The sequence below is a fragment of the Vulpes lagopus genome, chromosome 18, assembly GCF_018345385.1.
Source record: "Vulpes lagopus strain Blue_001 chromosome 18, ASM1834538v1, whole genome shotgun sequence".
Lineage (NCBI taxonomy): Eukaryota > Metazoa > Chordata > Mammalia > Carnivora > Canidae > Vulpes > Vulpes lagopus.
The window spans coordinates 22,339,212-22,364,984 of NC_054841.1; the positions used below are offsets into that span (position 1 = coordinate 22,339,212).

The 25,773-nt window shown below is 39.3% G+C and overlaps 1 protein-coding gene across 6 annotated transcripts in view; it reads left to right on the forward strand.

Moving 5' to 3' along the window:
• Positions 1-25,773, forward strand: part of NDRG3 (NDRG family member 3) — a 78,903-nt gene that overhangs the window by 45,843 nt on the left and 7,287 nt on the right. For 4 of the 6 annotated variants that reach the window (XM_041732892.1, XM_041732893.1, XM_041732895.1 and 1 more), the window contains 6 exons: positions 9-95; positions 12,373-12,429; positions 18,174-18,277; positions 19,821-19,886; positions 20,009-20,060; positions 23,633-23,680. In XM_041732892.1, coding sequence (XP_041588826.1) covers positions 9-95; positions 12,373-12,429; positions 18,174-18,277; positions 19,821-19,886; positions 20,009-20,060; positions 23,633-23,680 — 414 coding nt within the window. Of the gene's footprint in view, positions 1-8; positions 96-12,372; positions 12,430-18,173; positions 18,278-19,820; positions 19,887-20,008; positions 20,061-22,420; positions 22,540-23,632; positions 23,681-25,773 lie in introns of all 6 variants that reach the window. The other 2 variants (XR_005984416.1, XR_005984417.1) reach the window with 1 other exon arrangement.

Below are 25,773 nucleotides of genomic sequence, written 5' to 3' on the forward strand. Positions count from 1 at the left end.
TATTTCAGCTCAATCATCCGGAGCTCGTGGAAGGCCTTGTGCTCATTAATGTTGACCCTTGTGCTAAAGGCTGGATTGACTGGGCAGCTTCCAAAGTAAGCACCAAATGGTATTCATTGGCTTATCTTGGTCTCTTCTCAAAATGTCTTGATTTTTTAAAAAAAATATTTATTTGTATGACAGAGAGAGAGAGCAAGCACAAGCAGGAGGAGCAGCAGAGGGAGAAGGAGAGGGAGAAGCAGGCCCCCCACTGAACAGGGAGCCCAATGTGGGGCTTGATCCCAGGACCCTTAGGTCATGTCTTGAGCCAAAGGCAAATGCTTAACTGACTTAGCCATCCAGGCACCCCTTATTTTTATTTTCTCATTGAAGTATATCCAATTAAAAGCAAAAATTTTTAAGTAGGGCAGCTTGGGCGGCTGCTTTCGGCTCAGGGTCCTGGGATCAAGCCCCGCATCCAGCTCCCTTCTCAGCAAGGAGTCTGCTTCTCGCTGCCCCTGTACCTTTTCCCTCTGGCTTGTGCTCTTTCTTTCTCTCTAATAAATAAACAAAATCTTAAAAAAAAAAAAAAAAGTTTTACGTATACAGCTTGATGAATGTTTACATATGTAATTGCCATTCAGTCAATATACAGAATATTTCCACCTCTGGGGGTTGAGGGGGCCAGGTGTCAGCTTGTGCTTTGCCCTCAGCTTGCCTTTTGCTCCCTCATCATCCCCCCCACCCCTGCCTTGAACAATTTTGACCCTTAAATCTTTAAGGTTGCTGAAAGCAGAAGATCTCATCTGTAGCTTCTTCTTGCTGAGTGGGAATATAGAGATGTCCCTACCTGTGGGTCAATATTGGTCAGTCGGTGAACATATAGGGAAGTTAAAGACAGGCTGAAGCAGCTGAATCCAACGTGGACAGTAAAAAAATGTCTCTTGGGCAGCAAGGACCTTCTGCTGAAGTGAAATTATTGTAGTGATGGAGTCTCAGCACTAAGCAGAAAAACATTGAAAAAGACAATGTATTAGGATTAATATGACTCTGAGAATGAGAAGTCCAACAAAGATACCCTTAGTAGTTGACCATAGTCCTCCCCTGAACCAGGAACTTAAGCAGTCATAGAAAGACAGGGAAGGATTTTGTTGAGCCTTATTTTGAATATTCATGTCAGTTAGAGACCCCGTCACATTTTTGTGGTAATTTGGAGTATATATATAACCCTGTTTTAATAAAGTATAGGTTTCTCCTTGAGCTGCAGTCAGAATATCAAAAGCCATTTGGTTTTGGAGGGTCACCTTTAGAATTTGTGGATGACTCTGAGTTGGGTCTGGTTAAAGATGGCGGTTGTACATATTTGCAGTTTTATATCAGTAAGCTTCTGGGGCAAATATGGCTATGGATAAAACCATCAAGAAGCCGTCCTAGATGTCTGACTTTAACAATATCTTAATTATGAGGAATCACTGGCAAGTGGGAGAAGACTTGCCTGGGATATGGGCATCCCAAAGTGCATTATCGAATCCATTCATAAGGAAAATGGGGCCACCCATTATCTCCACAGGTTCATAGTTAACCTCTTGGAGTAGGGTATACTCCACTTTTTAAGGAGCAATTTTGTCACCCCCGCCACACAGAATGGGTCAAGGTGATAGCTGAGTTATACAGTTGTTGGGGAATCCGTCCCATTTTCCAGTTGTTCAAATTATCATACATCCATGTAATGTGGGAAACAAAGGCAGAAGAAAGAGTATTAAATTTCCTTACTACCTACAGCCCATTGACAAGTCCTTGAAACAGGCAGTGACTTTCCTCTAGGGACTCAAAAGTCAATCTTAGCACAACCCCTAGGATCGTGTAAGTCTACTTTAACATATAAAAATTATTTTGGAAATTTTCTTTATCTCTCCTCAACAAGGTTCATGTTGGTAATCACTGCCCTCCCGCCCCCGCCCCCCGCCTCCAAGCATATGACCCATTAATATACATCTGAAGAGTCTTATGACTCGGGTTTTAATAGACAGTAATGAATGACCTTTTCCTAGCAATAGCTAGCCCCTACAAGGTCCTGGAAACCTTGCTTCCAAAATTCTTTAGAGACTTACCCTATCCCTAACCCCCTCCCAATTTGAAAGTATATAATGGGCCACTCGTCATGACCCCAGTGCAGCTCTTTCTGCCCACGAGTCCTGTCCCTGTGCTTCACTAAAACCACCTTTTTGCACCAAAGATATCTCAAGAATTCTTTCTTAGCTGTTGGTTTTGAATCCAAACGTTCCTTCCTATATCACATGAGAGTCCTATAATTATCTCTGAAGAATAACAAGCAAGATTGTCTATATATGAGCTATTGTGGTAATTTTTACCTCAAGTTTTTTAGCTTCGGCAAACAACAAACACTCAAAGACAATCAGAACTAGAATTTAACATCCACAAAGGTATGTTATTGAGACATAATTTTCTCTCCAATATTACCCTTATTTCCAGAGATAGTCAATTCAAGACTAATCAGAAAACCAAGTTCAGTTTTAACAAACTTGGCCTAATTATTTACGTAAGTTCAGCAAGAATAGTGATTGATCATATAGATCCTTTAAAATTTGCTTTATTGGAACTTTTTATAAGGAATCTCAATTGAACTTTTAGTAGCCTCTCTAGGCCAGAAGCCAAGCTAAATATTTGCCATCATACATCATACATTCCTGCAAAATCTATAGATTGGGGCAATTCTTCTTCTGGAGGTTCCCAAAATATCCTGAGGTCCCTGGATCTACCAGGAAGTGACATTCTTTACTCACCTAGTAAGACTACTGGGAACTCTGTAAGCAAGGTATCAGGCCAACATTTACAAGGGGCTTTAGTGGCTCCAGAAAGCCAACCTTAATTTCTTAAAGCTGTCTGATCATATCTGAGTCTGTGCATGTCTCTGTCAAATAAGACATTCCTGTCAAAGCCTTGGTAAAATAACCAGTATTTCCAATGCTATCCTGTTACGAGGACAACAGATTCTCATTGAATTTATGTAGACAACTGTAATTGCCATGGAAGAACACTACCAAGAGTTTCTGAATTTCAGAGGGTTTATTTAGGTAGAGATAAAAGTTAAATGCTTCAGTGTGTTCCAAAGTAAAACTTTATCATATTTCTGTAAATCATAGATATCTTTTTTTTAAGATTTTATTTACTTATTCATGAGAGACAGAGAGAGAGAGAGAGAGGCAAAGACATAGGCAGAGGGAGAAGCAGCCTCCATGCAGGGAGCCCAGGGACTCGATCCTGGGATCACGCCCTAAGCCAAAGGCAGACGCTCAACCACTGAGCCACCCAGGTGTCCCAAAATCATAGATATCTTAAAAGAAAGTTTCCTTAATCTAGAAGAGCAAACATTAGAAAACTTAGCAGTGTTTCAAACAAGAATCCCCAAAACCATAATAATTCTTATTCAGTTTGAATGTAGCTTTAGTTCTAGAAATTCTTATCCATTTTAAAAGATATCAAAAACCTGTATTTGTTTTTAAAAAGTTTCTTTTTATGAATCTCCTTGAAGATGAAACTCATTTTGCAAATAATAAAAAGACTGTGATGCAATTGACAAGGAAATTCAGTTATTTCTGACACATAACACCTCAATAATTAGAATAAGTGACAACCTTATTACTAAAACATATTAAACTTAATTACCTTATTACCAAAACATATTAAAACTTCAAGAATTTCAAGATGCATATGCACACACACACACACATATTTGAACAGTTATAGCATTTACCAAGCAACAACCCAAGGCTTAGCATAATTTGACAGTGCTTTCCAAGTAACTTTACATACCTAATAAACAAGTCTAATTGGTCAAAAAGACTTTATTTACAATTCAGACATTGAGGAAGTCTGTTAAAACACTCAAACTTTTTTTTTTTTTTAAGATTTTATTTATTTATTCATGAGAGACAGAGAGAGGCAGAGACATAGGCAGGGAGAAACAGGCTCCTCACAGGGAGTCTGATGTAGAACTCGATCCCAGAACCCCAGGATCACACCCCCAGCCAAAGGCTCAGCCACTGAGCCACCCAGGCATCCCAACACTCAGCTTTTAAGGTACATGATTGAATAGGATTATGGATTATTATGAAACTTAAAATTTAAACTTTTATTTAACCAACATGACAAGAGGCATATAGGTAGGGTTATATAGTTGTTAGCAAAATTAAGTTCCTTTAACATTGAAATGTTTTAACTATCTTAAGTAATTAAAGACCTGATAAAGACAAAATATAGAAACTGGTTCTCTGGTCAAAGAAAAGAGAAAAGAATCTTTTTTTACATTTTCTTATCAAGAGGAAACCAACAATCCAAGGAAACTTTGTCTTTTTTTTTTTTTTAATTATTCTTTATTTATGATAGGCACACAGTGAGAGAGAGAGGCAGAGACATAGGCAGAGGGAGAAGCAGGCTCCATGCACCGGGAGCCCAACGTGGGATTCGATCCCGAGTCCCCAGGATCGCGCCCTGGGCCAAAGGCAGGCGCCAAACCGCTGCGCCGCCCAGGGATCCCGAAACTTTGTCTTTTTAACAGAGTAGAGCAGAATTTCATTGTTATACCAGGATACTTTTATTTATTTATTTATTTTTGAGAGAGAGCATGAACACACAGGAGCAGGAGGAGTCAAAGGGAGAGGGAAAGAGTCTTAAGCAGACTCTACATCCAAGTGTAGAGCTGGACAAGGGCCTTGATCTCAAGACTGAGATTATGACCCCGAGCTGAAACCAAGAGTCGGACAGTTAACTGCACGACCCAGGCACCCTCACCAGGGTATTTAAAATCCATTTATATCAAGATTGTGGGATCAAGCCCCAAGTTGGGCTTTCCACTCAGCACAGAGTCTGCTTGTCCTTTTCCCTCTGCTCCTTCCCCTGCTCTTTTTCTATCAGCTCAGCTCTCTCAAATAAAATATTTTTAAAAATAAATTTAAAAAATCCATTGATTTCAACTTTGGTCCATCCGATGGCATATAAAATTCCTTTCCAGGGGCACTTGAGTGGCTCAGTTGGTTAAGTGTCAGCTTTAGGCTCAGGTCATGATCCCTGGGTCCTGGGATCAAGCCCCAAGGCTGGCTCCCTGCTCAACAGAGTCTACTTCTCCCTCTTCCCTTGCCCCTCCCCCTCCCACTTGTCCCTCTTTCTCTCTTGAAGGCTCTCTCATTAAATAAATAAATAAATAAATAAATAAATAAATAAATAAATAAATAAATCTTTTAGAAATAAAAATAAATATACCTTAGTTTTCTGCAAGAAGAAGCAAAAAGCACAAACCTATGTTCACTAATCAGTGCTTTAGTATTCCATCCTATTTAGAAAAGGCCTAATATCCAACAAATTTAGTTCAATTTATCATCCAAGCAAAACTTTAAAGTTTCAGTTTACCAAAGACTTAGAAAGTGGTCTTAACAATTACCCCTGGAGGGGCACCTGGATGGCTCTGTAGTTGAGTGTCTGCCTTTGGCTCAGGTCATGATCTGGGCATCCTGGGATTGAGTTCCACATGGGGCTCCCTGCAAGGAGCCTGGTTCTCCCTCTGCCTATGTCTGCCTCTCTCTGTGTCCCCCATGAATAAATAAATAAAATCTTAAAAAAAAAAACTACCCATGGAAACTTTGAGACAAAATTAACCATCATTTTAAGTCCTCTCTTTGCTAACAAATTACAACAGAGATCATGAGCTTATATGACCTTCAGCAAACCTTGGTAGAATAAAAGTTTTGTATTTAATGCTAATAACTCTAAAGACACGTTTATCTTCATAAAACCAACAAACTTGAACTAGTTTAAATACCAAATATATTCCATCTGGGTCCACTTAAAAGGCAGTCAATTTGCTCCCCATTGTCAATTTTTATTAGAGATGCTGCTGGGAAAATCTGAAGTGGGAAGTGGAAGTCCAGGGCTGTGCACTTTGCTCCTTGACAGTGAGGGTAGGAGGAGCCAATGGTGCCAGAGGCACCAAGGATGGTATAGGAACCAGGTATACCAGCTGCACCCAAGATGGTGCAGAAACAGGAGGATGGGGAGAGCAAAGCAGAAGAGGTGGGTGAGGTACCACCAGGAAGGCTGGAGGTGGATAAAAGCCCAGAGGGCAGAGTGAGGTCTCCTGGTCCTAAAGCTCATCAGCTTGGAGAGATGAAAAGACAGGGTTTGGGTTTGGTTTTGTTTTGTTTTGTTTTGTTTTGTTTTGTTTTGTTTTTTTCCACCAAGCAGTGGAATTAGGCGGTCCATGTCAGGCCAGAGAGGACAGGAAACTTCCTCAAAACAAAAGGTAACTGCTTAGGAATATTCCTTAAGGTCCCAGTCGTGAGGTGGACTAACCCACAGAGAGTTGGCTACACTTATCATAGCCATTAACCTGGGAAATGAATAAGGGAGAAGCTCCCACATATAAGAGTAACCTGGGTCTATTAGGAAGGAGGAACAGTGAGAGTCAGTGTCCTCCTCATTAGGGATGGTCTGTGTTTCCTCCAGCAATGTGGATTTATTCAGAGGAGGCCTGTTTAAGCAGTTATCATCCAGTATATCTGGAGAGTTTTCTAGCCTGGTTAGTGGCCAAACACTAGAGGCCCTTAAGTCGGGGTCCTGATTTAGAGCCATGAAGCCTAGATAAAGCGTACCTATTTACCTTGTTTCCTGCAGAAGAAATCTAATTCATAAATCACATTGAGGCTGTGCAGTGTTACAGAAAATCAGTCCTTTCTTAAATTTTGCAATCCGAATTGTTTTCATTGGGTTAAAAGGCATCCCAAAGGAGAGTCCTAGGGAACCGAAGAAGCAAGAACTCCCCCACCCCACTCCTAGATTGTGTCCCACATAGTATATGTCAGAGGTTCCTGGTGTCAAAGTGACCAGAGGTGTCCCTTGAGCAAAATTGCTATGATCACCACTCTGCCCTGCCGTAAAGGCCCTGTAGGAGGGATTGCTAGTATCCCCGTGCTTCCCCCATTGCATTCTGGACTATAAATGGGGGCCAGTGAATGGACCAAAATACCATGCCTTGTCATTCCATGAAGAACCCACCATTTTAACACAAGTAAAACACTAGAAAGTTTCACAAAGGGAAATTAGCCAATTTTATAATATAAGTAATTAGGAGACTTTGATGAAGAATAGTAAAGGTAGAAATCCATCATGGTCTAAATGACATCCAACATGTGTAGTCCTTACAGCCAACTTCCCTAGGAAATTGTCACCGATTGGGTTTTAATCCAATAAAGGATTGGTTTCAGCTGGCTCTGAGGGAGGTCTTATGACCAGAAATGGCTAGACCAGAAATGTGACATTAGGTCCATGAGGAGGGAACCTTACACAGGAGTCTTAAGATTGGCAGCCATCCTAGTGATTTAGGTGGCTGTCCTATGTCCAAGAAAGACAACTTTGTATAAGAATAGGAATAAAGAGAGGGCATCAAGTTTCTGAGTCTTATTACCATTCTGGCCAGGGTACTAGCTTCCAGCCAAAAGGCAAGGGTCTGTTCCTCCCTGTAGAATAGCTAAGGGCTACGCAGCCTGAGCGATTAACATGAAAGTGTTCCAGTAAGACCATACTCCTTGAATACCCTCTAAAATGAACCTAAAAAGAGAGAGAGTAACTCACCAAATTTGCACCAAAGCTGGAAGTCCAGGTGAAGGAAGATGCAGAATCCGTGTACAGGGCACCAAAAGTATGATGTGGGATCATTGAGCCTAATGGTCAAGAAAGAATTCTTGAGTTGTTTACTGTGTGCAAAGAGGTGTTTTTATTATAGCACAGGGACAGGACTCAAGGACAGAAAGAGCTGCACTTGGGATGGTGTGGAGCTAATTATATACTTAGGGGGCAGGGCTGAGGAGGGTAGAGATAACCTAAGTCTCCAACGGTATTTTTTTCATGCTAAAGAAGAGTGATAGGATCCTGGAGGTCTGGCTATTTTTAGTCTCTAGCAAAACATTAACATTAAGGTACTATGAATTCCTTGAGGAATGTCACACATATCCCACCTCTGGGAGCTAAGGGGAGAGAGTGTTAGCTTGTGCTTTGCCCTCATGATATTGACTTTACAAATATAAACAATCCCAGCAAACAACCAGAGTGAAAAGAGGGAATAAGGGTAAAAACATAGTACTTTATAACTTTTGCGTTGAACTGACCTGTGTTGGAAAAAGAATTACTTTTGAAACACTCTCCTAAAGTACAAATGCTGGGCAGCTCTGGTGGCTCAGCGGTTTAACGCCGCCTTCAGCCCAGGGCCTGATCTGGAGATCTGGGATCGAGTCCCACGTTGGGCTCCCTGTGTGGAGCCTGCTTCGCCCTCTGCCTGTGTCTCTGCCTCTCTCTCTGTCTCTCATGAATGAATAAATAAAATCTTAAAAAAAAAAAAGTACAAATGCTATTTGTATGTTATTTCAATCTGAAACTTTGAGATTAATATTGAATCAGTGATGTTATAGTTTTCCAGAGGAAAAAATAACCCAAGCTTTCATTACTTGCTAAAAGATCCCTAATGTAATAATCTCATTTTTAAACAAATCCCTATCCCAAAGTATTTGTAAATTACTATGTTTATTTTAATACACACAATTGAAGATAGTCTCCAAAATACCACTATCCAGCTTGTCATATATGTATCAAGAATCTTTATTGATACTCAACCATGAGATCCAATAATTCAATACCTAGGAACTTACCTGAAGAATAATTAATAATATTTGCAAAGATTTAAATAGGAAGATAATAAAAGGATGAGAACAAGACCCAAGGGCTCACAGAGCTGCACTGGGATTGTGAGGAGCAATTGATTTGATTATATACTTTTTAGTTGGGAGGGGACGGAAACAAAGTTTCCAAAAGGATTTTCACATGTTAAAGAAGACTTAAAGGATCCTGTAGGCTTAGCTATTGTCACACCAAAGTCTAGCAAGACATTAACATTAAGATTGGGAGTCCTTGGAGGAATGTCACACTCTGCTTGTCTCAAGTATTTGTCAGTGGGCTGCAAGTTAAAAGGTTATTTAATTTTATCTACCTTTTCTTTTGCCTTTGTTCTTCACATAATTTGCTATGTACCAGGCACTATTCCTAAATGTTTTAAGTATGTTTAAACTTTTCATTCTGAGGATAACTCAGTGAAGTGGTACTACTATTGTTATCCCACAGAAAAATTAAATCATTTGCTTAAGGTCACACAGCTGGGATGTCAAAGAGCCAAAATATTCATTAACACCTTGTTTATAGGACTAAAATACGGAAACAGTTTAAAATCAACAAAATTATGATATAACCATAGAATGGACTATCCTACAACCAAAATTTTGTTTTTTGGTTATTTAAAGAAACGAGAAAATTCTCATGTTTAAAAAATAGAAAAAAAAAACTATATATGTCCCAACTTTGTTAGGTAGATATGCACAAGAAAGAAGGGAAAATAATTTGGCCTGGCTCAGTCTAATATAGAAAATGTGGGGTTCAGAGCTAATAGGCAAGAAAGAATTCTTAACGAAGTCTTTAGTAGAAAAAGGTAGTTTTACTAAAGCACAAGACAGGACTTGTGGTCAGAAAGAGCTGCACTGGGGTTGTGATAGGTGATTGATTATATACTTTCAAGTTGGGAGGGGATTAGGGATAGTGTTAAGTCTCCAAGAATTTTAGAAGCAAGGTTTCCAGGACCTTGAGGGGGTAGCTATTGTTAGGAAAGGGTCATTCATTTCTGTCTAGTAAAACTCAGGTCCTGAGACCCTTCAGGTGTGTATCAGTGGCCATATGCTTGGAGGATGACTGCCAACATATATCTTTGGGGGTAGAGATAAGGGAAGTTTCCAAAGAAACTTTTTTTAGGGGAGGGAAGGAGAGAAGGAGAGATCAGGAGATAAACCCAAACTGGCTCTTATGCCCAGCACAGAGCCCAGGATGGGACTTGATCTCACAACCCCTGAGATCATGACCTGAGCTAAAATCAAGAATCACATGCTTAACCAACTGAGCCACCCAGGTGCCCCTCCAAAGGAATTTTTATATGTTAAAGAAGATTTACAAGATCCTGGGGTGCCTGGATAATGTTAAACTAAGATTGCCTTTTGCCCTTAGCAAAGAAAGTGCAACATCAAGGCATCTGAGGTCCCAGAGGAAGGTCACTCTGCCTATTTCAAGGACTTGTCACAGAGCTGTAGGCAGTAAAGAAATTTAATTTTTTCTTTTGCCTTACTTTCCCACATCAAGTAGAGCATCTACTTTTCGTTTCAGGGTGGTAATTTCAAGCCCCATATTGGGTGTAGAGATTACTTAAAAAAATAAAAATCAATAAAAGTGCTGGTCTTACCCACTATATTAAAAAAAATAAAGAGGGAAAATAATTTGTTACTAGTAGTTCTATCTTTGGGTGGTAGCATTACAGATGATTTTTATTTTCCCTTTCATATTCTATATCTTCTTAATTTTCTTTTTTTTCTTCTTAATTTTCTATGATAAACATGTATTACTTTAAAATTACTTAACAATATTAAAATATCCCACCTACTGGAATTTTAAGAAATAGCAAACAAACAAAGGCAGACAAAAAAGAGAGACAACCCAAAAAACAGACTCTCAACTGGAGAGCAGATGGTACCAGAGGGGAGGTGGGTGGGGGGAGGGGTGAAATAGCTGAAGAGGATTAAGATTATACTTACTTTGATGAGCACTGTGTAATATTTGGAATTGTTAAATCACTGTATTATACAACTGAAACGAATATAACACACTGTATGTTAAGTACACTAGAATTAAAAAAAAAAACCTTCCATCTACCAGTAGACTAGATTCTAAAAAATTTATCCATTTCTCCCCACACTTAAATATTAGAGAAATATGCATACTCCAGCTTGATATAAAATATATTAATGATGCTATTGCCAGCTGCTGTGGAAATTCTTTCTTATAACCTGACTTATTTAAAATTTGTTCTAATTCCTGTTTAGTTGTGTGGTTATATTAAAATTTACCTGAACACTCTCAATAATGGATAATAAACTGTGTGTTAATAACCTAAAAAAAATTGTTATAAGACTTGAGAATGACCTTATGAGTATTAAACATGAATGGTTGTTATTAATTCTAATTATCTTTTTTTTTTAATTCTAATTATCTTTAATTTATAACAATTTCATCATTGGTCACTTCTGTGAAGATTTCTGGGCTTCCTTAACCTTTCTGGGACTCTGCGATCCTGCTCTACCTTTATCCATGTCTGTCTCCTCATCTCCTCTTCTCCATCTGCACTCCCATTTCAGCACTTCACCTCTAATCCAAGTTAGCAGTAGGAATGAAGCATAAAACCAAGGAAGAAGGCTACAGGGAATCAGCAATATAATTTGAGTTGGAAATTTTTCTGAAAATAGACTAGCTGTGTGCAGATTTGCACAGATTGCTGCATTTATTAGACTGTGTGATATGCATCATTTTGAAATGGAAAAAAAGAAAAAGAAAAATGTTCAAAACTCAGGAACATTCTGTAAACAGCAATTTCCTCCCACTCCCTGAAATTATGATAGCAAAAACTCCAGGAAAGGAAAAAAAAATTTTTTTTTTTAAATTCTTGGATGACTTGGAAGTAGTCTTAAATCAATCCTTGTTAGCCATGACACAAGTGTAAATGAAGAAACATACATAAGAATGAAGTAGCTAGTAGCCAAGTGTTCTAGGTCTTAAGTTTTCAAAGAAGAAATGACCAGCATTTCTTCTAGCCACCTATTTTTTTTTCTCCAAAAATTATTTATTTGAGAGAGAGAGAGAGAACACGAGTGGGGGGCTGCAGAGGAAGGAGAACTAGACCCTATGCTGAGCAGGGAGCCTGATGCAAGCTCAGTTCCAGGACCCCGGGGATGCCTGGGTGACTCAGGATGTGATTCCAGGGGTCCTGGGATTGAGTCCCACACCGGGGTCCTCGTGGGGAACCTCTTTCTCCCTCTGCTTATGTCTCTGCCTCTCTCTGTGTATCAAATAGATGATAGATAGATAGATAGATAGATAGATAGATAGATAGATAGATAGATAGATAAATAAAATATTTAAAAAAAAATTCCAGGACCCCGGGATCATGACCCGAACCGAAGGCAGTTGCTTAACCAACTGAGCTATCCAGGTACCCCTCTAGCCACCTATTTCAAAGCAGACGATATTATTTCTGTGAAAGGGAGACTTCGGTTTTTTCTGACTTGTTTCTTGTTATCATGTATCTTGAAACCACCATCTCATGAAAATGTGTGACCCTGAGTTATGCTTTTGTTTGTTGAGGGTTTACATGTGTACAATAAAGTACAGTAATCATGAGTGGACAGCTTGATAAATATGTATGCTTAACTCCTTTGACACAAAGCTTCTATCTTTTTTTAGCTCTCAGGCTTGACAACCAATGTTGTGGACATTATTTTGGCTCATCACTTCGGTCAGGTAAGTGCCTATTCCAAGCCAGCTGTTTGTTGGCTTGCAGCAAAATCTTATTTACCTCAGGAAAGACGGGGTGCCATAGAGTTCACCGGATCCTAGTGGGTACCACTTCCAGGGCAGAGTATGATGCACGTGGCCCAGCAAAGGCCAGTCTTCAGGGAGAGACATTAGCTCAGTGCCACATGCCTCTGGCATTTGAAGAGATGAGGGAAGACAGGATCCCCTCCCCTGCCACCTGTCCCCTTCAGCAGCATGCCATCTGTTAATGTTTGATAACATCACATGCCTCACCAAACATCTTCAGAGCCATGATGAGGTCTGGGAAAGGCTTCACAAAAATAGAAATTTCAGAGAAAAAAGAAACCAAAAGAAACAAATGTCAGTGCTTAAAGAACCTTAGAATTTATCTTGCTCATTCTCATGTTTTACTGGTAAGAAAACTGAAGTCTGTAGAGGCAGTGAACAGTAATGGATAATTACTGGTTGGGAAAGGTAACCTCACTCCTCTTTTCAGAGGGAGGAGTGCATTGGATAGTAAGATTCTGAATGAGCTGATAAGTATCATATTTTTTGTAAGAGTTGGGGAAGGATTGCTGTTGATTCTTCTTTAAATGTTTGGTAGAATTTACAGCGACACCATCTGGGACAAAGCTTTTCTTTGTGTATACTAAAGAAAAGGTTACTAATTTAATGTCTTTACTTATTAAAGATTTATTCAAATTTTTCTATTCTTTGAGATGCTTTATTTTTTTTTTTTTTAGATAGTATGTGTCTTTCTAGGAATTTATCCATTTCATCTCAGTTACTTAATTTGTTGGTATAAATTACTTATGATACTCCTTTGTAATTCTTTTTATTTCTGTAAAGTTGAAAATATCTCCTCTTTCCTCCCCATTTTTTATTTTTTATTATTTTTTTAAGATTTTATTTATTTACTCATAAGAGACACACAGAGAGAGAGGTAGAGACCCAGGCAGAGGGAGAAGCAGGCTCCATGCAGGGAGCCCGACACTGAACCCAATCCCGGGTCTTCAGGATCACACCCTGGGCGGAAGGCAGGCGCTAAACTGCTGAGCCACCCGGCTGCCCTCCTCCCTATTTTAGTAATTTGAATCTTACCTCTTATTTTAGCCAACCTCTAGCCAACAAGTTGTTTTGGTTTTTTTTGTTTGTTTGTTTGTTTGTTTGTTTGTTTTTTTAAAGATTTTATTATTTATTCATGAGAGACACAGGGAGAGAAAGGCAGAGACACAAGCAGAGGGAGAAGCAAACTCCATGCAGGGAGTGGACATGGGACTCGATTCCGGGTCTGCAGGATCAAGCCCTGGGCCAAAGGTGGCGCTAAACCGCTGAGCTACCGGGGCTGCCCCAATTGTTTGGTTTTATTGGTTTTCTTTTCCTGTTCTTTTTAAAATTCTCTATTTCATTTATTTCCACTCCAATTATTATTTCCTTCTGCTTGCTTTAATTTTCCTGTTTTTCTAGTTGTTTTCTTTTTTTTTAAATCAGCTTTCCAATATGGAGCTCGAACTCATGACCCTCATATGAAGACCTGAGCCATGCAGATGCCCCTTCTTTTTCTAGTTTCTTAAGGTGGAAGGCTAGCTATGAATTAGAGATCTCTCTTCTTTTTTTCATATACACATTTACAGCTATAAATTTCCCTCTCAACATATGTTAGCTGCAGCCCATAAGTTCTGGCAGTTTCATTTATCTCAAAAGTATATTCTAATTTCCTAATGATTCCTTCTTTGACGCATTATTTAGTATTTTGTTCAGTTTCCCAGATTTCCTTCTGTTAATGATTTCTAATTTCATTCCATTGTGATCAGAGAATATATTTAATGTTTCATTCCTTTTTGAATGTCTTGAGATTTATTTTATATCCTAGCATATGATCCTATCATGTGGCCTATCTGTTCCATGAGCACATGACAAGGATGTGTATTCATTCTACTGCCATTAAGTGGAGTGTACTCTGGGTGTCTTGTCAGGTCTAGTGGTTTATGGTGTTCAGTTTTTCTATTTCATTGTGATCTTCTGGCTCATTATTCATCCATAAATGAAAGTGAGTTATTAAAATTATCACTTACTATTGTTGAATTTTTCTTTCTCCCTTCACTTCTGTTTGTTTTTGCTTTGTGTATCATGATTGCTTGTCTTCCTGATGTTATATTTTTATTTAACAGAACTTGGAACTAATCTTCTTTCATTAGCCCCATCTTTACCCTCTGCTTCCAGAGAGAACTGGTGCCTACAAATCTCGAGCCTTTTCAGGCTACATGGTACATGTTCACTGACTTCTTTCACTCTCCCCACTGCCAGCCTACCAGGCTTACTGAATCTGCTAAATGAATAATTACAGTCTTTCTAATGCTTTCTCACTTTCAAAATGTTATTGCTGTTGTTTTTTTTTCCTGTTGCCTTTGTCCTTCGTAGTTTATGACTTACAAAGAAGAAACTGCTATTCTTTTTATGATTTTTCTAGGAGTAAAATTGCATGTGTGGGTTTTTTAAAAAGATTTATTTATTTATTCATGAGAGACACAGAGAGAGAGAGAGAGAGAGAGAGAGAGAGAGAGAGGCAGAGACATAGGCAGAGGGAGAAGCAGGCTCTTTGCAGGAGCCTGATGTGGGACTCGATCCCGGATTCCAGGATCACGACCTGAGCTGAAGGCAGCCACCCAGACGTCCTGTAAAATTGTGTTTTAATCCAGCATCTTTAATTGGAAGTCTCAAACACTATGATCTTTTCACATGTGCTGCATAGAGTGGGTACTCTCCTAAAGACATAGCATGCTTAGTTCTTTTTTTGTTGTTGTTTTTAAAATTTTATTTATTTATTCATGAGAGACACACAGAGAGAGGCAGAGATACCGGCAGGGGGAAAAGCAGGTTTCCCATGGGGGAGCCTGATGTGGGACTCGATCCCAGGACCCGGGGATCGCAACCTGAGCCAAAGGCAGATGCTCAAAAAAAAAAAAAAAACAAACAAACAAAGGCAGATGCTCAACCACTGAGCCACCCAGGTGCCCCAGCATGCTTGGTTTTGACTGTAAACTTTAAAAACCAGTTCACAAAGTTTATGAAATTCTATGCTAAGTGCTGTGGAGGAGAGAAAAGTATATAAGATATATGGCCCTTATTCTCTGGGAGTTCACTCTGTATGGAGATATGCTATATAGAAATACTAATTGTAGCACAGGTAAAAAGAGACAAGTAATAAGCACTACCTTTCACTAAACACCTATGAATTTCAGGCAGACATTTTATGTATATTAATCAGTCTGATAATCTCATTATAGGAATTGTATTATTCCCACTTCACAGATAAAGAATGAACTGGTTTCCAGCTAATAACTTACGGAGGGAGAATATATGAAGCCAGATTTGTGCCTAGCTCTGAAGCTTTCCTTTCTCTACCCTGTCAGGGTACCTTAGGAGAGGGGCACCATGAGGGAGCTAGAGGAATTCAAGGGCAGGAGAAGTTTACTTCTTAATTTGGGGATCAGGGAAGGGCTTCAATGCAGAGGAGGTATCCCATCTGGGCCTTGAAGGATAAATAAAATTCAACATTTTAGGTTTCGGGAAGAAGAGGATCATTCTAGGAATGAGGAGTAGTTTGCTTAAAAACCAAGAGACCTTGCTTTCCATTTTGCTGTCAACCTAGAACTACTCTTAAAAAATAAAATCTTGGGATGCCTGGCTGGCTTAGTCGGAGTGTGCAACTCTTGATCCCAGGGTGTGAGTTTGAGCCCCATGTTGGGTATAGAGATCACTTAAATAAATAAACTTAAAAAAAAATTTAAGCAAGCAAATTTTGTATTGCTTCTAATATCTTGAAATGGAAATAAATAAGGTTTCGAAATATGAATAATCTCATCTTCACCCATAAGAAAAAATGACTATAGTGACATCCTCTTTTTTTATCTATCCAATTTGCAAAAATTTAAAAGAATGGCCATTTGTATTAGTAAGGTTGTGGATAAACAAGTGGTGTAAATAAACTACAGCTGCATATGTCCTGATAAGGAATGATCTCTACCATACTTTAAGGGGAGAAGCAAGGTATAGAACAGTATGTTTATGCTTTTTTTTTTTTTTTTTTTTTTTTTTTAGTGGGAAGGGGGAGGCAATTTGTATATATAACAGCTTTACCTAAGAAGTTGCATTAGTGGACAGCCCCAGTGGCGCAGCGGTTTAGCGCCGCCTGCGGCCCATGGTGTGATCCTGGAGACCTGGGATCGAGTCCCACGTCGGGCTCCCTGCTTGGAGCCCGCTTCTCCCTCTGCCTGTGTCTCTGCCTCTCTCTCTGTGTGTGTGTCTCTATGAATAAATAAATAAATCTTAAAAAAAAAAAAAAAAGTCCATGATCTTTTAAAAAAAAAAAAGTTGCATTAGTACTTAAACCAGTTGTACCCCTTTTACACCATTATCATTTTTTTCCCTCTTTTAGCTCAAACTTTGCTGTTCAGGTTCCTCTCCAGACCTTCAAGGGAGAGCTGGCTATGTATTTCATCTCTGATTACTCTGTGCTTCATTTATTATTTACTTCTCTTACTATAATTTCTTTAGCATTTACTGTATTTCCTCAGAGTGATTGTAGTGCCTTTAGTTTCAGGTAGACTCTGATCCATTTGGTCAGTTTCCATCTATTCTTGGCTGACTTCATCTATATGGTAGTAAGAATACAAACAGATACTCTCCTTATTTTATTTCTCTACATGGTTTGATGGTAACCTTTACACACTACCCTGGATTAACTGGCTCTCCTACTATCCCTGATCCATTTCTTTCCACCAAAGCAAATGTTTTCTGTTCTGCTTAAAACTGCTTGCCAAGTTTTGTGTGTGTGTGCATGCATGTGCGCACTTGTGTACAGGTGTACACTTATGTACATATGTATTTCCCACCTTCCATTTATTTTCCACTTTACAATTCATATAACTTTTATTTTATTTTAAATAAGTATTTTTTTTAATTTATTTATTCAGAGAGAGAGACTGAGAGGCAGAGACACAGGCAGAGGGAGAAGTGGGCTCCATGCAGGGAGCCCTACACAGGACTCGATCCTGGGTCTCCAGGATCAGACCCCGGGCTGCAGGCAGCTCTAAACCGCTGCGCCTCCAGGGATGCCCATAACTTTTATATCTAATCTTTAAAACAGCCTTGTCAGGGGTGCCTGGCTGCTTCAGTTGGTAGAGCATGCAACTCTTGATCTCAGAGTTGTAGGTTCAAGCCCCGCATTAGTCATAGAGTCTGTTTAAAAATAAATAGATAGAACAGCCTTTTTAGATATCTGGTTATTATCTTCATGTGTTATGAGGAATGACAGAACATGCAAAAAACACAAATAAGGAAACTAGAGTTCTGAATGGCTAAGTGACCTGAATTCCCCAGGTAGTACTTGAATCCAAGTCCAGTGCAGTTTGTGGGTGCTACAAGTAAGAAGGAAGTTCAGAGAAAATCTCTTAAGTTTTTACATTTGGCTTGGAGTTGGTGACCGGCCTTTGTCATAATAGATTCTTTGTGCCCTCATCCAACACAGAATATGGCATTGAACTAATCTACTATAGATAAACATTTCAACCACTCAGTCTACCAATACGAGAGTAGGCCCCAGGCTCTGCCTCATTTCCCATCATAAGCAGAGAGATTAGACTTTGGGCATTGAGAATGCAAACCAAACAACATAAATTTGTACTATAGCTCAGAAGTTTACCTGTGTCTCTTTTCAATTGTTCTAGGAAGAGTTGCAGGCCAACCTGGACCTGATTCAAACCTACAGACTGCATATTGCCCAAGATATCAATCAAGAAAACTTACAGCTCTTCCTGGGTTCTTACAACGGGTACAGTTGTTTTTTATTCCTCCACTTAAATATAAACTAGGTCTAAGAAGATAATAGACATTTGAAGGAGAGGGGAGGGTAAAATAAACTACTTCTTTGAGTGCTGTGTCATGAGATTGCTCTCATATTGTTACACCACAGTAAAAGAGGAAGGGCTATCAGACAGATAGGAAAGCAGCTTTCAAGGAAAATGAATGGGAGCACCTGGCTAGCTTAGTTGGTAGAGTGTGTGACTCTTGATTTTGGGGTCATGAGTTCAAGCCCCACATTAGGTGTAGAGCTTACTTTAAAAAAAAAAAAAAGAATGAACCAAAGGCCATTTAGGGCACATTGAAATACCAATTGTAGTTTTAAGATGTTTAGAGATTTAAAAAAGTACCTAAGTTACATGTACACACAAAAACATAGATGTAGGGCAGCCCGGGTGGCTCCGTGGCTTAGTGCCACCTTCAGCTCAGGGCCTGATCCTAGAGACCCGGGATCAAGTTCCACATCCGGCTCCCTGCATGGAGCTTGCTTCTCCCTCTGCCTGTGTCTCTACCTCTCTCTCTGTCTCTCTCTCTGTGTCTCATGAATAAATAAATAAAATCTTTAAAAAAAAACATACACGTAATATGAGGCAGGACAGAAAAATACGTGTAGAAGGGGCAAAGAATAGAAGTCCTAGGCCTTGATTCAGTTTCTCTTTGCTGACATCTTGTCATTGGGCAAAAGTAATACATGGACACTAGTAAATTCTCTTTTGTTTGTGTACATTCCAAAACCTGTCACGTCTCCCCCAGTCTCTGAAAGAGTCGGATTTTTATTTTGGGACCAGGTTCTCCAAGGTTAAAACATACTCCTGCTAGTTTTCTGAGTACATGGGAAAAGATTGAGAAAATTTGTCAGCCTGTAACTAACCCAAACTCACCCAGAGAGTTTGAACCTCCAACTCCTTTCTTTGTATAACAGAGCCTCCTCATTTTCGGTTGAAATCAGAAAGGTTTGGGAAGCCTGGGTGGCTCAGCAGTTGAGCACCTGCCTTTGGCTCAGGTCGTGATCCTGAAGTCCCAGGATCGGGCCCTTCATCGGGCTCCTTGCACGGAACCTGCTTCTCCCTCTGCCTATGTCTCTGTGTCTCTCATGAATATATATATCAGAAAGGTTTATTAAGTACTGCACTAAACTATGTTAGAGATTTTCCCCCAAAAAGTTCCCCTTCTTTGAAGGAATTTATTCCTATAAACTGGTTGGAAAATTAAACACCATAACTTGAGAGTTTCAGTAGCATTGCTATTGAGTTTTGAAGTTGCCTCTAAACTTCTGGCTGTTCCTGCCTCAAAACCCCTCAGGGCTGAGCCAGGAACCTCTTACCTGCTCGTACCACTCAGGATGCTCTGAAATGGTTACTCATGAACAAAGTGTAGAAGGGTCCCTTCCCTCATCAGGTGTGAAGGAAAGGTAGTTCCAAATTCCTTGATATATTTTGGTTTTCACAACCAGGAAATAATCTTGAGTTGCCATGACTTTACCTGAAAAGGGTATTGCTTCCTTTGTTTTCTAGACGCAGAGACCTAGAGATTGAAAGACCCTTGCTGGGCCAAAATGATAACAAATCGAAGACATTAAAGTAAGTCCCTCAGTTTCCCTAGTAAATTGCTAAGTATCTTTGCCTTTTATAAACTAATTCAGTATTTAGTGGAATATAGCTGCTATTTGCAGAATGTCATGTCTTATTTTGCCTTTCCCCAGGTGTTCTACTCTCTTGGTGGTAGGGGACAGTTCACCTGCAGTTGAGGCTGTGGTAAGTATGTCCTGATGTTGTGAAGATAAATAAGATTAAACATAATAAAGTGTATACAGCACACTGCTGAAATACTGGAAACAATTGATAAATAGTAGTTTTTGTTATTTCTGATTACATATATCAGGGTTTGCGCTTTATTATCCAGATTGGGAAATGAATTCCTCATCAACTACTAGATTTCATTAGAAGGGATCAGTATTACCTTTGATTGCATTATGTGGTGCAGTTCACTTTGTGGCAAGTACTATGACTGAACACCATTTGCTTATTGTCGGATTTCTGACAGCCCTTCATTCAGCCTTCTGCAGCCACCAGATACAGCCTGGAGCTGTATCAGGCTGGAAGGCTGCTAAGAGCCTATATGCTTTCCTCTGTCTCCTCCTCAAGTATATAATGCACTGGTAAAAATAAAACATGCTAATTGAAGAAAATATGAAAAAAATTTAAAATAGAAGGACAGGAGGAAACATCACAATCCTGTTACCCAAAGGTAAACTATTATTTTTCCTCTAACATACCCTGGGTGATATTAAACATGCAAGGTTTGGGGACCTGGTTACTGATAGGATTTTTGATAGCCTTTTTCCACTTTATAAAGTCAGTAAATCTGTATAATGTTTAGTTTTGTAAATGTACCTTTATTTAACCTCATTCTCCAGTTGATTATATCAGATTTTGCACCATTAATAATGTTGCTCTTGAACATCCATATTGAATTTTTTATCATTTCCCTGGGATAGATTTCTAGAAGTGGAATTAATGTGTCACAAATCATAAACCTTTGCAAAATTTTTGATAACATTTGCAAATTCCTTTCCAGAAAGGACATAGCAGTATGTTGGCACCAACAATGTATGAGAGAACCTGTTTCACAGCATCTTGTCCAACACTGGATTTTTAAATTTTATTAATAATTTAATAGATTAAAATGGTGTCCCACTGTTTTAATGTGAATTTTTTAATTACAAATGAAGTTGACAGTTTTTCATGTGTCTATTACTATTACAATTACTATTTCTATTAGTTTTTCCTACAGTATATGTAGTTTAAGTAGGTATCTGTGTGAGATTACGTTGTTTTCTTTAGCAGCCTTCACTTCTGCTCTTTTTAGAGAAAAAGGTTAGGGAGTAAGGCTTTTGGGAAAGGGAGTCTAGTAGCTAATCAGGGATGTAGCCATAGGTGAGAAGGCTTATGGGGCAGAGTAAGTGTAGATTGAGGTAGATGTGATGATATATTCATACCTCTCTGAATCATCCTGTAAAGCATTTTGTGTTTGCTATAACATAATGGGATGGCTTTAGCACAGAGGTAAATGACCCTCAAGTCCAAAAAAAAAAAATTTCCCCAAAGATGATAAAGTTATAGTGATGATCCCAATTCATCATGAAGGAGTTTTATAAAGCTCAGTCTTTTCTGGCTATAAAGATAGAGATACATGGTACAAAAATATCTATCAAAAACATTTCTGTAGGAGCACCCAATTGGTAGAGTGCGCGACCCGCAACCCTTGATCTCAGGGTCATGAGTTTGAGCTCTGCATTTGATATAGAGATTACTTTAAAAAAAACTTTCTTTTTTCTTCACAAACATATGACCTAAAACAGGAAAACATTGTTATTTTTAGAAAATACCCTTAATTAGAATTTTCTAATAATGCTGAGTTACTTGTATAAACTTGCATGGACTTAAAAACAAGATTTCCAGTTCTTTTTCATGACTAGATAGATTGGCCAATACAGAGAAGGTCTTGTTTTCTGATTTCCTCATCTTCAGCATTTATAGATAAGAACTTCAGGAGTCCCATCTGTATCTCAAAGTAGATGCTCTTCTAGACAGATTCTAGCTTGTGAGAGCTAGCATTTTATCCCAAAAATTGATAAGGATTAGAGGGTTGTCCATGCATAGAAGAGCAGGAAGGAACTCCTCAGGTTTTGGTCATTTTTGCTAACTATTCTTGCTCACTTATTCAGCCTCATTTTTTGAGCTTCTCCCTATTTGCTCAACACTTTGGGGGAATACAAAAAATAAATAAGACGGAGTCTCTGCATTTGGGGAGCTGGGTAAAGAGTAGACATGTCAAAAAAAAAACCCAACCATTGCATTTGGCTTACCAGATATGAAGACTTCTTACAGAGTTACAGAAATTACAAAGTGGTAAACCAAAGAAAGCATGATTTATAATATTAAATCCAGATGTGGAAGCTCATTCTTCCAGAAAATATTTGTTACATATCTACTATTCTAAGCACTGTTCTTTGGCAAGGATCCAGTTTTTAAATTCTGCAGTTTAGAGTTAATGATATTCTGTACTAAACTGGTACATTTGCTTATCACTGCCTGCATTGTCATTTGTGTAGAGCAAAAACTTTGGTTTGGTGATCCTCGCTTTTAGATCATCCCCTGATTATAGAAGAGTTTTGTATACCTGCCCATCAGCAATCCCCAGAGTTCAGCTGGATTACTGGTCCTTGCCTAGGTAATTTTAATAACTCCCTAACTGGCTCACTGCCTCTGTAGTCTGTCATACAGGCCACTGCTGGTTACTTTCCTAAAACAAATCCTTTTACCTCAGAAACCTTCTGTGGCTCCTTGCCTTCTGTGGTCAGCTCCAGTCTGCCTCCCAGACTTGCCTTGCAGTGCATCTTCACACCACACCTCTGTAACCCCATATGTGCCCTGTATATCCACTTCACTTCTCCTGGTTCTTTGCTTATGCTTTCCCCCGACTCTGGAAGCCTTCAAACACACACCTCTTCTTTTTACTGTGTCTCTTGAAATCCTGCTCATCCTTCTGTATTCAGCTTAGTTGTGAAATTTTGAAGTGATGTCAGCCTTGTATGTTTTTACCCTTGTAGATTCCACACTCTTAGCAGTGTTTTGTATGTGTATGCTTGGCAAGCATGCATAAAAGGAGAGATTTCATTGATTAAATTAGCTTCAAAACATTGCTGAACCTAGAGGTTATCTCCCTAAAACCTTTTCTTTGAGGTCCCTGCCTTCATGGGTATAAGAGTTTATGATACCAAAAATGTAAACACATAGGTTGTAATTCTTAATTATGATAACTGCTGTGAGAGGAAAAAAAAACGTAGTAGTCAGTATTTAGGTGGAATGGAGAAAGACCTTGAGTCAGAAAACAGGGTGTGTGGAATGGCATACCCATGGTATTAGGGGAGGGGGAAGGAGACTGGGGATTGAGCTTGATCAGGGCCATTTGTGCTGGGAAGCCATCAGAACCCCAGTGGGTAAGGGCCATGGTCCAGTTAACATTTTTAAAAAGCTAACTGGTCCCCAAGTTATGTAGCCAATAGGAGAAATTAGATTCAACATACAGTTCTTTAAATACTCATAGCAGATTGATAAAGTGAAATTAGCCAGACTTATAGATTTACTCAGAAATAGTCAGATATCAGGTACATCTTATTTTGTATTTTGGTAATTTCTCTGGCTGATTCAGCCATCTCCAAACCAAGCTGTTGATTTTAGAAGATCATTCTCATGCCAAGCTATTTATTTTTCTAGCAATTCATAAAATTGTTTTGTTGGTTTTTTTTTTTTCTTTTTTTAAGGTTGAATGCAACTCTCGCCTGAATCCCATAAATACAACTTTGCTAAAGGTAAGGTGCTTTCTTTCCTCGTTGCCAGTCAATTTGTGGGTAAATTATACATGGTTCAAATTATTCTATTTCTGAAATAGTTGCCCAGAATGAAGGAAAGCTGCTTTCTCTCTCTCGTTCCTTTTTTTTTTTTTTTAATTTCTTTTTCCTGAATGTATTTTCACTGTAGAAAATTGGAAAATAGGGACATCTGGGTGGCTTAGCGGTTGAGCATCTGCCCTTGGCTCAGGGCGTGATCCCAGAGTACCAGGATCGAGTCCTGCATTGGGCTCCCTGCATGGTGCCTGCTTCTCCCTCTGCCTGTGTCTCTGCCTCTCTTTCTCTCTCTCTGGCTCTCAGGAGTAAATAAATAAAATCTTTAAAAAAAAAGAAAAGAGGGATCCCTGGGTGGCGCAGTGGTTTAGCGCCTGCCTTTGGCCCAGGGTGCGATCCTGGAGACCCTGGATCGAATCCCACGTCGGGCTCCCGGTTCATGGAGCCTGCTTCTCCCTCTGCCTGTGTCTCTGCCTCTCTCTCTCTCTCTCTCTCTCACTGTGTGCCTATCATAAATAAATAAAATAAGAAAAAAATTAAAAAAAAAAATCTTGAGGAAAAAAAAAGTGTGTGTATAAACACACCAATTTGGGTTTAAAAAAAAAAAAAAGAAAAGAAAAGAAAATTGGAAAATAGAGAAAAAAATAAAGAATAAAATTAATGAAAATTACCCATAATCCTACCACCCCTACTACCACTCCTCTTTGGTGACAATATTGATGTCGTGGGGTACCTAGGTGGCTCAGTGGATTAAGCGTGCAACTCTTTGGGCATAGAGTCATGATCTCAGGGTTGTGAGATTGAGCCCCACTTTGGGCTCTGTGCTAAGCGTGGAGCCTGCTTGAGATTCTATCTCACCCTCTGCCCCTCTCTCCCCAAATCTGGACTCACTCTCCAAAAGAAAAAAAAAACGGTGTCTTTTTTCCTGTATACTTTTTCATTATTAAGGTCAGAATATTTACAGCCCTGTATCTGTTTTCCTCACCTTTTTTTTTTTTTTTTTTTTTTTAAAGATTTACGTATTTAGGGCAGCCCTGGTGGCGCAGCAGTTTAGCGCTGCCTGCAGCCCAGGGCGTGATCCTGGAGACCCTGGATCAAGTCCCTCGTCAGGCTCTCTGTATGGTGCCTGCTTCTCCCTCTGCCTCTCTCTCTGTCTCTATGAATAAATAAATAAAATCTTTAAAAAAAAAAAAAGATTTACGTATTTATTCATGAGAGACAGAGAGAGAGAGGCAGAGACACAGGTAGTGGGAGAAGCAGGCTCCCATAGGGAGCCCAATGCAGGACTCGATCCCGGATTGCAGGATCACACCCTGAGCCAAAGGCAGATAGATGCTCAACCGCTGAGCCATGCAGGTGTCCCCCTCCTCAACTTTTTAACATGAGCATTTTCCCATGTCATTATAAACTTCATTAGCATTACTTAATATCGTGAGAATTAAGATGAATGATAATTATTTACATGTTATGTCCCATTGTATTAATAAGAAAGCTTCCAGTAACATTCTAATGCTGAGGGTGGGTATATTTTCTTTCTCTTAGGGCAAATAGAGAGCAACTTTTATACTGAATGTCTAGTTGGTGTCAGGTTTCTCTCCCCCTTTTCATTATACCCCAGGCAAGAGTGTCAACCTTGCTTTTTCTACAGCCTGTAGTAAAATGTCCAGAGTTCTGACACCCTGATTTGAATATGGATTACTGTACTTAAATGCCAGATCTTATGTTTCCTGCTACTTTCTCAGCCTGAAGAACTCTGCTTTCTTCTCTTTCTCTTTGAAGTGCTTGAAAGGGAGGTGCTATCACCAGAAGCAGGCCAAAGTTCCTGGAAATAGAACGGGAGGTTAATGCTCTGAGGTGACAGAACACAAAATGTTCTGAGGTCCAGGTGGTTGATGAACTGGACCAAAACAGGGATGTTATTAGCATATGGTTTCAAATAGTTTTTCACTACAGATTTGAGTCAGTATTCTGAAAGCACAAAACCGAACTCTGTAGTAGCTATAGATGTAGTTATTTCTGGGCAGAAGGGCCTACCATAACAGCATAATTGAACTGACTCT